General features: G+C 57.3%; 1 protein-coding gene across 1 annotated transcript in view; it reads left to right on the forward strand.

The window, feature by feature from the left end:
• NRN1L (neuritin 1 like) overlaps positions 1 to 10,753 on the forward strand; it is a 34,311-nt gene extending 23,558 nt beyond the window's left edge. The window contains exons 2-3 of the mRNA XM_074969061.1: positions 7,069 to 7,231; positions 9,551 to 10,753. Coding sequence (XP_074825162.1) covers positions 7,069 to 7,231; positions 9,551 to 9,839 — 452 coding nt within the window. The 3' untranslated portion in view covers positions 9,840 to 10,753. The remainder of the gene's footprint in view (positions 1 to 7,068; positions 7,232 to 9,550) is intronic.
• Positions 10,754 to 13,459: the final 2,706 nt, after the last annotated feature.

The following is a 13,459-nucleotide window of genomic DNA, read 5'->3' on the forward strand; positions in this document are numbered from 1 at the left end:
ACACGGAGCAATGGCTGTAAGGTGAAACGAGGCAAATTCCCACTGGAAATCGGGCCAACTTTGAGCAGTGGTGCATTGGCACCAGGGGCCGTGGTGGGTCAGGGCTGGGTCTCTTTTGGAAAGCTCTGCTCTAGCTCAGCAGGCCTTATTCAGGGGGCTGGGCTGGATGGTCCCAGTGGTCCTGCCTGGCACAGACACTGGGCACACAAGCTGCAGGCAACCAGGCTGGAAAGGGAGCATGGGCAAGTGGTTACAGCACAGGAGTGGGACTCGGGAGACCTGGAGTCTGTGACCCGTGTCAGATGAGTTCATGGGGAGACTTGGGGTGCGTGCTGGGTGGCCAGCAGGGCAGCCCCTGGTGTTTTGCTGGAAAATGTTTGGAAAGTGGTTGAGTGCAAAAGAGCCCAACCCAAGCTGGCAGCCAGGGTGACCACCCTGATCGCCTGTCCCTAAGGCTGGCCCAGTGCCCAGCCCCAAAAGAGCTCATTGGTGACCCCGGGCTGCGGGGCAAGCCACAGTGCAGCCCTATGGGGAGGGACACGTGGATCCTGGCCTCCCCGCGTCTGCTCTGGCTTAGTCACAGGTGCATGGGCAGAGTCGAATGACTGACAGCCGAGCCCCGGCTGCCAGCTGGCTAGTGCCTGCAGAGGAGCCTAAGCAAATATTAAGGTTGCGGGGACGTGGATTTGATTTTAAATGGGTGGCCTGCTGGCAAGCTGCCAGCCTGACCCCTAGTGCCTCCCTGGCAGGCTGCACCAGAGGAACACGCAGCCTGTCCCCAAAGCAGCTGCTGGTGCATCTTGATGGAAAGCAGGGGGCTGGCCACATCCCCCAGCTAATGATCTGCTTTCTGCCCTCTTCTCTGGCCAGTTCCCCTGCGCTCGCTTCCCAGAGGGCTCGGGGGGACTCCAGCCCGGTGGCTCTGCGCAGCCCTGCCCATGTGGAGGAGCTGGGTGGCGGGGGTGGCTATTGATGTGTTTGATGAGGCTGAATCAGGCCAGCGTCCTTAAAATATTAATCAGCTTCCTCCTCGCCAGCACAGAGCTCTGCAGAGTTCCAAAGCAAGGGCAGGGCCGGTGAGCCTTACCCCAGGGCTGTCTGCTCTTTCTCCTGCCTTGCTTGCTGCCTGGGGGATGTGCAGAGAGCGACTCCCCGCTGAGCGCCTCCTGCCGCCTTAGCCATGGGGAGGCTGCCTGCCAACCACCACATCCCACACTGATTCTCCAGCGCTGCATCTGGCTCTGTCTGCTGTTTAAAGGGACACTGCTGGGATTACTGCTGCAGAGAGCCAGTGTGGGAGAGGCTAGACCTCAGGCTCTGAGAATCCCTGTCCCCCTCTTCACGCTGCTACCTGGAAGTGGGCACGGCCTAGGTGCCACTGAGAGCCCCACCCCCTGACTGACATCACCACAAATCAGGAAAACAGCTCCCCACTCCCCCACCAGTGGTTAACCTCCTTGTGTCTAGGACGTTTAATACAACTTCCTTGTAATTTGGACTGCTTGCTCCCTCTCCAGTGCTCTGCAGTTGAGGCTTGGGCCCTGCAGGTATCTGGCAGCAACTGGCTCGGAAGCTGTTGTTGAATTCAGGGCTCTTGCTGGCCCTGGAGGGTTTGCATGGGAATGGGGCAGTGATGATCTGTCCTGTTGAGGTGAAGCCAGGCCATAGGGTGAAGCGCATCTCCCCCAGGGACCACAAGCAGAGAGCAGTCTGTCCCCTGTCCTAGAATAGAGCCCTGCAGCAGGACTGTGGTCCCACAGGATCCACTGCTATAATAGCAGGAGCGGGTGAAATGTACTTTGTTGTGGGCAGGATTGAGTGGACAGGAAAACCCACAGACTGATATTTTGTGGGAAAACAAAATGCAAGTGCAGGTACACCTGCTGTTTAAGTTGACCTTATTATCGATCACTTAGTTTGAGCCTCTTTTTAAAATTTATTTCTGTGAAAAACCTAGTGTAGTGAGCAGTTTTCCTGTTAAATGTTTGTCAAAAAGCAATAATCATCCTGACACATAAATGACTTGAATGGTATATTTCAAAGTTCCAGAAACGGTGCTTAAGTGGTTGTGACAGTCAGTATCCCTACGCTTACCCCTTTTTACAAAACTGTAATGGATTTTGTACAAAGTCCAAAGTGAGATCATTTGAAAACTCATAATTTGCTGATCGTTATTGTCCTGGTAAAATATGTGGCAACATATAGTTATAAGATTCTACTGTATGACGTTACTGAGACATGATCCAAGTTTAGAAAAGCAGGCATAAACCAGTGCCTCAAAGGCAAACTGACAGCTCAGCCAGGTATCCACAAAATCAAAAATGGAGTATTGTCTGGTTAAGTGACCATTCTTTGGCAGAAAAAAGCGCGAGAGTGAGAAATTTACATTTTGGCAAAGAAAAAGCTGGAGGTTCCCATCCCCTCAGACCTTCTGTCTCCGGAACCTCAGCTGGAGAGATTCTCAAAAAGAGAGCTATAAAAAGGGAACAGATGCCCCAAAATGCTCCTCCCTTTCTTGCTGCTTGTGATGTCAACAACACCTGAAGGACAAGAAAATTAACACTGAACTGGGGGAGGGGTCCTGGCTGAAAGGTTTCCAACCAGTAAGACTGCTAGAGCGTGTGGTGAGAGAAACCTTTGCTTTGAATTCATTTAGCTTGTAAAGTTAGGTATTAGATGTGTTTTATCTTTTTATTTTCTTATAACCAATTCTGATTTTTATACCTCTTTACTTGTAATCACTTAACAGCTATCTGTGTTTTATTGTCTTATCTAAACTGGTGTGTGTTTGGATTGAAGTGTTTATGAAACTCGAGATAACAAGGTTTATGCATATAATTTTCTATTAATGAAATGATGGACTTCTATGAGCTTGTATTGTCTAGGAGGGTGCTGGGCAGTACGAGATGCACGTGGTTGGGGGAAAGTCTGGGACTGGGATTTTGCTAGCGTTGCCCTGCCATGTAATTCAAGAGTGGGTTGGCTACAGCACTCGTACAGTATAGCTGGGAGTGATTTACATGCTGGAGGCTGCCTGTGAGCAGACCAGGAGCGATTGCTCTCAGCAAAGTAGGGTAAAAGGCACCCCAGGTTGGGGAATTGAGGGGACTCAACTGTCCATCAGTCCAGACTGTATCCTGGGGAACGTCACAGCAGTTTAAAAATTCCCAATTTTTTTTAAAAAACAATTTTTATAATCATTAACAAAAATCTGCACCTTTTTAAGGCAAAGTTGTACTGCAATTCGTTTATATTCCATGGGATATACACACGACAGCCATTTGACAGCCAACTTCAGCAACGCAAAGCAAGCTTTTTTCTTTTTTTAATAAAGATTTTAATACTTATAATTTAAGCAAGGGCTAGAAAGAGCTCTGATGCCTGTTATAACAGGAGTTAAAGTATTTTTGTACATGGTTTAGGCAAAATTGGTTTATTCGCTTAGTGGTAAAAATGGTCTGAATTCCGTTTATATTTCTACTATATGAACCGGCTGTTGTGTTTTTAGCAGCATGGGAGAATCTGTCTCTCTTGCGGGATTGGGGGGAGCATTGGTTTTTGCCGGTGGGAGCGGGATAAAAATGCAAGACCCAACGCAGGAGTGGGTGGGTATTGCGGGGCAGGATTGAAACCAGTCCCACGCGGGGCTCTGCCCTAGGGGAGTAGCAGCTGGAGTCATGGGATCTGAGCTTTGGACAGAAATGGCCTTTGTATATAAAATGCTAGAAACTCGAGCAGGGAAAAGCGAGAACAGATGCCTGTTCCACCCCTCGGGCAGCTCTTTGCAGCACAGTGTCTCCAGGGTGTGCCCTGTCCTGGGGAGACTGTCTCCCAGCCCAGCAAATCTCCTCCTGCCAGGGACTGCTCCCTGACAGCCTAAGTTTTCCTTCGCTTGTTTCAGCCTCACCCCCATAGCACCCCAACGAATCCCTCTCCTCCGTGTGGTGCCCACCCAGGTGTTCCTAGGCTGTTCTCACACCCCTCGCCTCCCCCGCCACCGCTGGTTACCCAAGTGCCGCCGATTTAGTTCTGTTGCTTTCTCCTCCTGAGTTGATCTCAACCATTTTGCTGAGCCTCAGGGATCCTGGGGATGGAGGGGGTGGGACACTGCCCTGTCCCCAGGGAGTGGCACTGCCAGTGTCCCTTGGCACTAGTGGGTGTGTGAGGCCTGGGATTGCTCAGCCTGTGCCCCTTGATGGGCACACCTGCAATGGGGGCCAAGACTGGGAGCAGTAACCTCCGTCTTGCTCAGCTGGTCGCACAGGCAGGGAGATTTGCCACAGACCGTGGCAGTGTCTGTACCAGCAAGGGCAGTTATCACCGCCTCGGGCCCGTGTGTCCCCTATACCTGCGCTGGAGAGTGGCCTGTGGGCATCTGCCTTGGAAGATGGCACTGCGTGGCATTTGCTGGGCCAGTGAGCCAGGCGGGGAATGGGCATGCAGGGGGTTAGGGCAGGTGCCACACCACGGACCACCAGGAGAGGGCCCCATGTGGTCAGATGGCACCCCTTTCCTCCCACAGCAGCAGGGCGATGCTGTGCCAGGCTCTGCCCTCTGGCTGACGGCGAAGGTTAAATCCGCCTTATCCTGCAAGATCCCATAAGGCATCCTGGAAGGTACTGTGTGGCAGAGGAGGGGGTAGGGCTGGGCACTGGGAGTCCTGGGGGGGTTGCCCTCTGCCCCGGCTTGTCTGTCATTAACCCAACTTTGTTGCTTTAATAAAGAATTCCTGTAGAGCGAGGTAGGTCTAAGATTGTCCCGCTCCCCTCCCTGTGGGAGGAACAGCCTGCCAGGGTGCTGCGGCTGCTGGTGCCTGGGCAGAACTTCACAGCCTCACACAACAGCCTGCCAGGCACGTCCCAGGAGCTGCTCGCAACAGGGATGTGGGGGCTGGCCTCCTCCCTGTGTCCGTGGAGGAGCTCAGCTGGTCCAGCACCTCGCGGCGGGTATTCCGGCTCCCAGCTGGGCACACAGGAGGGGCGCTGCAGGACTCCCACAATGCACTGGATTTGCACGAGGCACCAGGATCCGTCAAACGGCATCGGGCCGGGCCAGGCCTGTCCTCCTGGCTGAACACTCAGCAGCCTGTGGTGTAGCCACAACCAGCCAACGCTAGGCAGCCTGGGACAAAGCCACAGGGTCGGTCTGTGCCCAGCAGCAAAGAATTTCCCATCTCGCTCATCCCAGCCCCGTTTCTAGCCTGAGGGATGTTACTGCCTGGGCTTTCCCTGCAGGACCCGTCTCCAGCGCGTGGGACATGGGCTGGGATGGGGGAGCCCACTCCTGGCAGCTTGCAACCCCTTGGGAGCACCGCTTTGCCCACTGCAGCTGCTGTCAGCACCCTGGCCCTGGTGTAGGGCTGGGAAGGACCACGCAGGGTAAAGGCAACTAATGGCCGTGCGTCCCTCTCCCAGTTGCCCAGAGCAACTGGGGCACTGAGGGGAAACTTTCCAGCCACCTGCTGCGTGGTGCCTCGCCCATGCCAGGACCCCCCTTGCCGTGGGAAGCTGAATGGGGAGACGCACCTGAGCTCGATGGCTTTGGGCTCAGCTTGTTGCCCAGGAAGGAGGCTTGGGGAGCGAATGCAAACCCCAGACACAGATGGCTACAGGTGGGTGGGCTGTTGTCTGCAGCTCCAGATGCCAGGGCTAGAGCGTGATGCGGACTGAGCTGCTCAGCAGTGGCACAAAACAGATTCCCCTGCCCAGCAAGCTGCCCCCTGCTCAGGGCATAGAGGCTACACAGTAGTGCCAGTCTCCAGGGCATCTTGGTGCCTCCCTTTCTCCTCCCAGCATCTGGCAGTCAGAGGCCTAGGGGCACCCAGAGCATGGGCTTGTGTCCCTGACCATCTTGGCTAATAGCCATTGATGGACCTGTCTTCCATGAACTTTGCTAATTCTTCTTTGAACCCAGTTATACTTCTGGCCTTCACAACATCCCCTGGCAAGGAGTTCCACAGGTTGACTGTGCGTTGTGTGATGAAATACTTCCTTTTGTTTGTTTTTAAACCTGCTGCCTGTTAATTTCATTGGGTGACCCCTGATTCTTGTCTTGTGTGAAGGGGTAAATAACGCTTCCTTATTCATTCTGCCCACACCAGTCATAATTTTATAGACCTCTATCATATCCCCTCCTTCGTCATCTCTTTTCCAAGGTGAAAAGTCAGTGTTTTATTAATCTCTCTTCATATGGAAGCTGTTCCATACCCCTTTTCTGTACCTTTTCCAATTCTAATCTATCTATTTTGAGATGAGGCGACCACATCTGCACGCAGTATTCAAGGTGTGGGCATCCCATGGAATTATACAGGGGTATTATGGTATTTTCTATCTGATCTGTCCTTTTCCTAAGGGCTCCCAACATTCTGTTCACTTTTTTGGCTGCGGCTGCACATTAAGCAGATGTTTTCAGAGAACCATCCACCACGACTCCAAGATGTTCCTTGAGTGGGACCAGCTAATTTAGACCTCGTCATTCTGTATGAACAGTTGGGATGATGTTTTCCAGGGTGACTGACTTTGCACTTATCAGCATTGAATTTCATAGGTCGTTTTGTCGCCCAGTTCAGTGAGATCCCCTTGTAGCTCACAGCCCAAAGCGCTTTGCTTCTGGATCAGTGGAGGGCTTTCCCACTGCTGCTCTGCAGCCTCCTCTGGGGTGAAAGTAACTGCAACATCCCACAGGTTTATGGGACTGGAGGGTCCAGAGTGGGCCCCAGCGTGGGAGGTGTGCGGACCTCAGGCACGAGGAAGGCATTGCAGAAAGTGCAGTGTCCCTTCTACAAGCCCAAGATTCAACCGGGGGGTCAACCCTTCCCCCTGCTCTGCCCTTGGGGGCAATAGCTCTGCCCTGCCCCCCATGTGGCTGGATAGTCCCCGTACGTGCAGGCATGGCTTGGGAATGGGGCTCGCGTACAGCACTCTGGCAGACAGGAACAGTGAACGTCTCAGGGGCAGGGAGAAGCCCCATTGTGGGGTCTGGGGGAGCTGGGGCCAGGATGCAGACCTGCCCGGTGAGGGCTGAGAGCTGGGGCAGGGGGCTTATCAGTGACTCTTGTCCCCTGTGCAGCTGTGGCCGAGGATCCGGTGAGCACGGCTGGGCGGAGATGTGACACTATCTACAAGGGCTTTGCCGAATGCCTCATCAGCCTGGGGGACAGCATGGCCCAGAGCGTCCAGAAGCAGCAGGAGGACAGCAGGCACGACAGGCAGGAACTGGACACCATCTGCAGGTGAGAGTAGCAGCGTCCCAGTCTCCCAGCAGCTGCCCCCCAGACAGTGGGGTTTCGGCTGTGGGGCAGAGGGGACAGCACTGGCACTCTCGGCAGAACCCTTTGGACCTCAGGTCGAGGGGCCCAGCCATGGGGAAAAGGGGGCAGGTTCCCAGCCTGGCTCCGGGGGTGGATCCTGTCAGCAGTGGGGGCAGGGGACGGCAGGGAACCCGGTGCTGGGAGGAGCCAGCTGGCCTGTGTGTGGAGGTGGAGTCCGGGAGGGCTGATCTGCACAGGGCCATGTCTCATCCTGCTCATTGGCCAGGGTTGGGGACTAGCCATGGGCACGGGGCTCTCTGCACAGGGAGGCTGGACAGCTCTTTCTAGAGCAGGGGTGGGCAAACTGCGGGCTGGATCCAGCCCCTCAGGGCTTTGGATCTGGCCCGTGGGATTGCCCCCCCCGTGGTGCCGCAGGCCCCGCGCCACTCTCAGAAGTGGCTGGCACCAAGTCCGGGGGGGGGGGGCAGAGGGGGAGGTACCTGGAGGCACAGCAAGGGCAGCACGCGGAGCCCTGTGCCCCAGGGGCCGCGCAGGGACGTGGTGCCAGCCACTTCCCGGCGCGGCGTGGGGCCAGGGCAGGCAGGCAGGCAGGGAGCCTGCTGCCACCCCGGAGCCGCTTTAGGTAAGTGGTGCCGGGCCAGAGCCCCAACCCCTCTTGCACCCCTGCCCTGAGTCCCCCCCCGTCGCACCTCGCCCCATCCCCCTGCCCTGAGTCTCCCCCCGTCGCACCCCTCCCTCTTCCTGCAGCCCTCCTCTGCCCCCCCTCCTGCACCCCTCCTCTGCCCCAATCCCTTGCCCTTCGCCCCTTCCTGCACACCGCACTCCCTCTCACACCCCAGCCCTGCACACAATTTCCCCACCCAGATGTGGCCCTGAGCCCAAAAAGTTTGCCTACCCCTGTTCTAGAAGATCTGCGCTAGCCCAAGGAACCGCCAGGCAGGGAGGGGCTGGCCAGGCTGGCTTTGGGGTAGGGCAGCGGGGACTAGGCTAGTTAGGGGCAAGGTGGTGGTAGGGGATCAAGCTGGCTAAGGGTGGGCCAGGCTGGTTAGGGAAGGGAGGGAGTGGCTAGGGGCGGGGTGGTGGTGGGGGATCCGGCTGGCTAGGGGAGGGGCAGGGCCAGGCTGGTTATGGGCAGGGTGGGTGTTAGGGCTTCCCTGCCCTCCCTTGCTTCCGTGACACAGACAGAAAGCAGGAGGCTGGAGGGGGAAGCGCAGGCGATGCGATGTTTGTTAGGGTTAACGAACGAGCATGGCCACAGTTCTGTACACCAGTAGAGATTTGTCCTATCTCCCCCCCGCCCCGCCCCGCAAGCACCTTCTTAGTAGGCTTAGTTATACCTGTAGTGCTCACCCCAGTCCCACCCCTTACAATCTGTGGCGCTGTTCTGGTTTGGAGGGTTGTGAGGCCGGGGGCTTCGGTACCACCTCTTTTGTACCCCTGGGTGGGCAGGGAAGGAGGTTGTACACTGGCCAAGGTCCCCTTTTCTCTGGTTTTTAGGGTTTCTTATCCCTCCCTGCATCCCCCTTATCCCTCCCAACTGGCTGCTTGCCCTTGTCCTTGAGAAATTCCCAGCATCACGTGAGCGCTATTTCTTCTTTTCTCATTATACTAACGAACCCGTCTGGCTGGGTAGAAGCAAAACACTGTGTCTTTGTTCCTCGTTTACGTGTTCATACGGGTATAAGAATATTAAAAATCAAACGGACAAACCCAAAATTCTATCTCCAGGCAAATATACAGGCCTAAATGCTCTGTTACCATCACGAACAGTGGGGGCAGGATGGGGTGGGACAGGGCCAGGCTGGCTATGGGTAGAGTGGGTCAAGGCTGAATTGGCTATGGGTGGAGCTGGGCTGGCTGGGGGCAGGGCAGGGGTGGGGCTGGCCATGGGTAGGTCCAGGCTGGCTGGGGGCAGGGCAGGGGTGGGGCTGGCTATGGGTAGGTCTGGGCTGGCTGGGGGCAGGGCAGGGGTGGGGCTGGCTATGGGTAGGTCTGGGCTGGCTGGGGGTGAGGTGGAGTGAAGGAGGGCTAGTTATGGGCAAGGCAGGGCTGGCTAGGGGCAGGGTGGGGCGAAGCAGGGCTGGCTAGGGGCTGGGCAGGGCCGGGCTGGCTAGAGGTGGGGTGGGGCTGGCTAGGGGCAGGGCCAGAGTGGGACAGAGCAGGGCTGGGCTGGCTATAGGCATGGGGGCCTGTCAGTCGGTGTAACACACAGATCACAAGGCCTGATTGCCATGGACCCTTCTGGCCTTTGTCTCTGACTCTTCCCTCTCCTCTGCCCAGGTCCTGGGACGACTTTCACACCTGCGCCAGCGGGGTCTTGTCCAGCTGCCCTGATGAAGCTGCTGCCATCTGGGAGTCGCTGCGGCAGGAGTCCAGGAAGATCCAGTTCCAAGGGAACCTGCATGACCTGTGCAGTGCACGGGCCAGGCCGCCTGGCAGTGTGCGGGGCTCAGCTGGGGACGAGACTAACAAGGAGACCCTGCGGGGCTCAGCCTGGCTCCCCCGGCCCAGCCTGCTGGCCGTCCTGCCGCTCCTGGTGCTCATGTCACTGCTGGTGCCCTTCGTCTAGCCAGGGAGCCGTGGCCAGGCACCCCCTGCCGGCACCCGGCACAGATTCTCGCAGGGCTGGGCACCAGCTCTGTGAGAGAGATCAGGGTTAGTCTGTAAATCCCATGCGCCAGGAGCTGTGGGCACCAGAGCCTGCTGCCCACGTGGTGTTTCCAGCCTCTTTCAAGCCAGCTAGGGTCTATGGGGCAGTCAGAGGCCGGGTTCCCCTGGCACAGCCTGGGGCCAGGGGCATGGTGTCCCATGGGGCGAATGAGGCTGGAGCCCCCGGGGTCCTGCATTTCCAGGGAGATCTGGACCACAATCACTGAGCTCCCCATCACCCTGTGCACACTGCTCTGCCTGCAGAGATCGGCCTGATCCTGGCCCCACTTCCCTCGGTCCTGCCTGCACCGGCAGCTCTCCTGTGCCCCCCACGCCACCCAATGGGGTTGCTTTTCACCTGGGCCTGTCTCAGTCCCCAAGCTGGATCTTTGGAAACATGCTCAGCCCATGACTCCTCAGGCTGGCTGCCCCTGGGGCACCGAGCACCCGCCCTTCCTTTAATTAACACCACTGGACTTGGGGGGGCAGGGAGGGGGTTGGCTTTTACTGCCACACAAATATTCTTTAGTTGACTTAAACTTAGACACATTAGATGTCTTCAAGTCATCAGGGACTGATGAAATCATAGACTATCAAGGTTGGAAGGGTGAGGTCATCTAGTCCAACCACCTGCTCAAAGCAGGACCAATCCCCAGTTTTTGTCCCAGATCCCTAAATGGCCCCCTCAAGGATTGAACTCACAACCCTGGGTTTAGCAGGCCAATGCTCAAACCACTGAGCTATCCCCATGTGCGAAGAGTGACCAAGCCCATGTGGGTGTTGGGTCTGCCTGTCTCTGAAGGCCGTGCTTTTATTCTCTGTGCTGGACCCATTCAGATGTATCTATATTTATATTAAAAGACACTTTTACATTTCGCTCCCTGTCTCTCCTGCAGTGATGTGTGTGGCTGCCACTTGCCTCTGATTCCCTGGCCCTGGGCGGAGCAGTTGACATGCTGCAGCTTTTGAAAATCTTTAGAGGCCTAAATACCTTTGGCAGCCTGGCCCTTGGGTCCTGGGGAGGCTGCATCCAGGGAAGGCGGCCAATGCATGAGATGGTCCCACCCTAGGAAGAGTCTGTGTGGGATCGGTGCCCAGGGCTGGGTGGCAGGAGCTCTGCTCCCTTGTGCAGGGCTGGGATTGGCCTGCTGGAGAGGCGACCCAATTTAGAAAGTGGAAGGAGCAGGGGACCCCTGCTGATTAGCTGGAAGTGGGGCAATGCGCCAGGCTTAGCTGCGGTGGAAAAGGGGGAGTAGGCCTGGCTTTGGACGGCTAAAACTGATACTAGCGTTGTTGGTGGCTCAGCCTGTTTGGGGTACTGGGGCCTGGAGAAGAAGCTGGCTTGGGGGTTTGCAGGGCTGGGGGAAGTTCGTGGCATGGGGAGGACAGGGCTAAGGTCCCTGCCTTCCCCTTTCCCGGGGTGGGAGCAGGGAGGGGGTGGTACTGTACCTGCACCACCTACCCTGGGGCTCCTGGAGACAGCAGCTGTGGGGTGGCCCAGCTCCCATGACCTCTCTAAGCCAGGTGGAGAGAAGTTCTTGGGGTGCAGTTAATCAGGTCCCAGCAGGTTTCAATGCCCCAGGGAAGCACATCCCAGAGCGTGGCTGCCCCTGGCCTTTCAGCTCCTGCCCCCAACTCTGGCATGCTCTAATGCCAGGTGCAAAGGGCCTGCAGTGGCCCATCCAAATGGCTCTGGGAGGCAGCAGGGCAGTTCCTGGAGCCACAATCCTCGAACGGGAGAGGGCTGCTCGCTGCAGGTGGGTCCATGAAGCCAGAAGTCCAGTGCCCCCTTCCCACCCCCCATGCTGGCAGCGGCTGGGGTCCTGGTGGGAAGCAATGACAGCATTCTGGGAAGAGCTGGGCCCTGAGGGGCTGAGCCCTGCTACGATTATTTCCCCTACCAAAAGGAAAGGCACCAAGTCTGAGGCCCTGGCAGGGGTAGTGAGCCCCCCGCCACAGCACATGTGCCTCCCCCCACAGGAGCCAGCGACCCTCTCGCAGGAAAATTTGGATGTGCTGCTGCTAAATGCCCATGCCTGGAGCCCAGAGGCAGTGCCAGGTGGCCATGGCCGGGCTCTCTCTCTGCTACATGGCTGCCCCTTCCTCTCACCCTGGGCCCTCCTGTTCACTGGTGCCAGGCTGCAGCTGCTTGATGGGTGTTAACCCCTGGCAGTCTGATGCTGGGTGTAGGGACCTGGCTGCCCCCTGGAGCTCAGCTGAGATCTGAGACTGGGTATTCGGGGAGGAGGTTGGGTCAATGCCTGCCCTGTCTCTCCCACATGGGCCTACACAACGAGAACCCCCCGCTAACCCCAGCAGAGGACCTCCGCTCCAGCCCCATCACTCCAGCTGACACAGACTTGCTGGTGCCCCTGGCCCTGCCTGGCAGGCTCTGGTCCATGGGGGCCAAGAGGAGCGGTGCTGTAGGGGACAGAGTGGGCATCCTAGTCTAGAGTTTCTGGCTGCCTGGGGCAGGATGTTGTGAGCTGGGGGGAGAATCTCTGGCTCTAGCCAGTCTGGGGTGGGACTAGCTAAAGCAGGGTGGAGGGATAGTGGGGAAGGGGCTCAGAGTTCAGCTCAGCACAAGGGCTGACGGGTTGGTTGCCCACTCTGGGGTCACGTGGCTCCAGGTTGGGCAGGTGCCAGGGCTGAGTTAAGGTTGTCTGTGGAGTCTGAATTCCCTGACCCTGCAAACGGCAGGAACCCAGCATTGGCCAGCGCCCTGGCCACTGGACTATTTCCCCGCCATCCACCCAGGCAGGGCTGCCAGGAGCTGGGACTGCAGCCTGGCTCCCAGTCCGAGCTAAGCCCCATTCGGGCGTGAAGTTCATCACCCTGGGGCGATGCAGGAGCCAGGTCCCAGTGATGGTGCTGGAGCATGGCCAGGAGGCAGGGAAAGCCAGCCAGACCCCTTCCCCTCTCCCCAGGCGGGAGCATGGCCTGGGCATACCATGGGAAGTCAGGGATTTGTGCTGCAGCGTGATGTCCCCGTAAAGGGTATTAAGGGCTTTGCCTGGATTTAGGCTCAGCTTTGCCAGCGCTGCTTGCCCATAATGTAATTAATCTGCCTTCTTGCTTACATGAGCCTGAGCCCTCAACCCAGCCCCCAATTAACCCCTGGCGCCAGGGATTCCCCAGTCTGTCCAGTGCCCGATACCCACCATGGCAGAGCCATCTGCCGTGACACACCCAGCCCCTCGGGGGCCAGGCAGACACCGGGACACCTGCTGCACGGGGGGAGTCGGGGGACGAGCTGAGCCTGATGGGGGAGCTGGGTGCAGCCAATCCCAGGTGGGCACAGAACTCCACTGCTGATTTCCCTGGGCACTGACTCCGAGCACCCTGGGTTTTGTGAGCCAGGGAGAGGCTCCCCTGCCACCTGGGAACCCTGGCCTGAGCTCTGCAAGGGCCCTGTCAGGGTTCCTTCCCCACTTTGAACTCTGGGGTACAGATGTGAGGAGCTACATGAAGGACTCCCTAAACTTATTTTTACCAGATTAAGTTAAAAACCTTCCCAAGGCACAAACTTTGCCTTGTCCT

Source organism: Natator depressus, chromosome 12, assembly GCF_965152275.1.
Source record: "Natator depressus isolate rNatDep1 chromosome 12, rNatDep2.hap1, whole genome shotgun sequence".
NCBI lineage: Eukaryota > Metazoa > Chordata > Testudines > Cheloniidae > Natator > Natator depressus.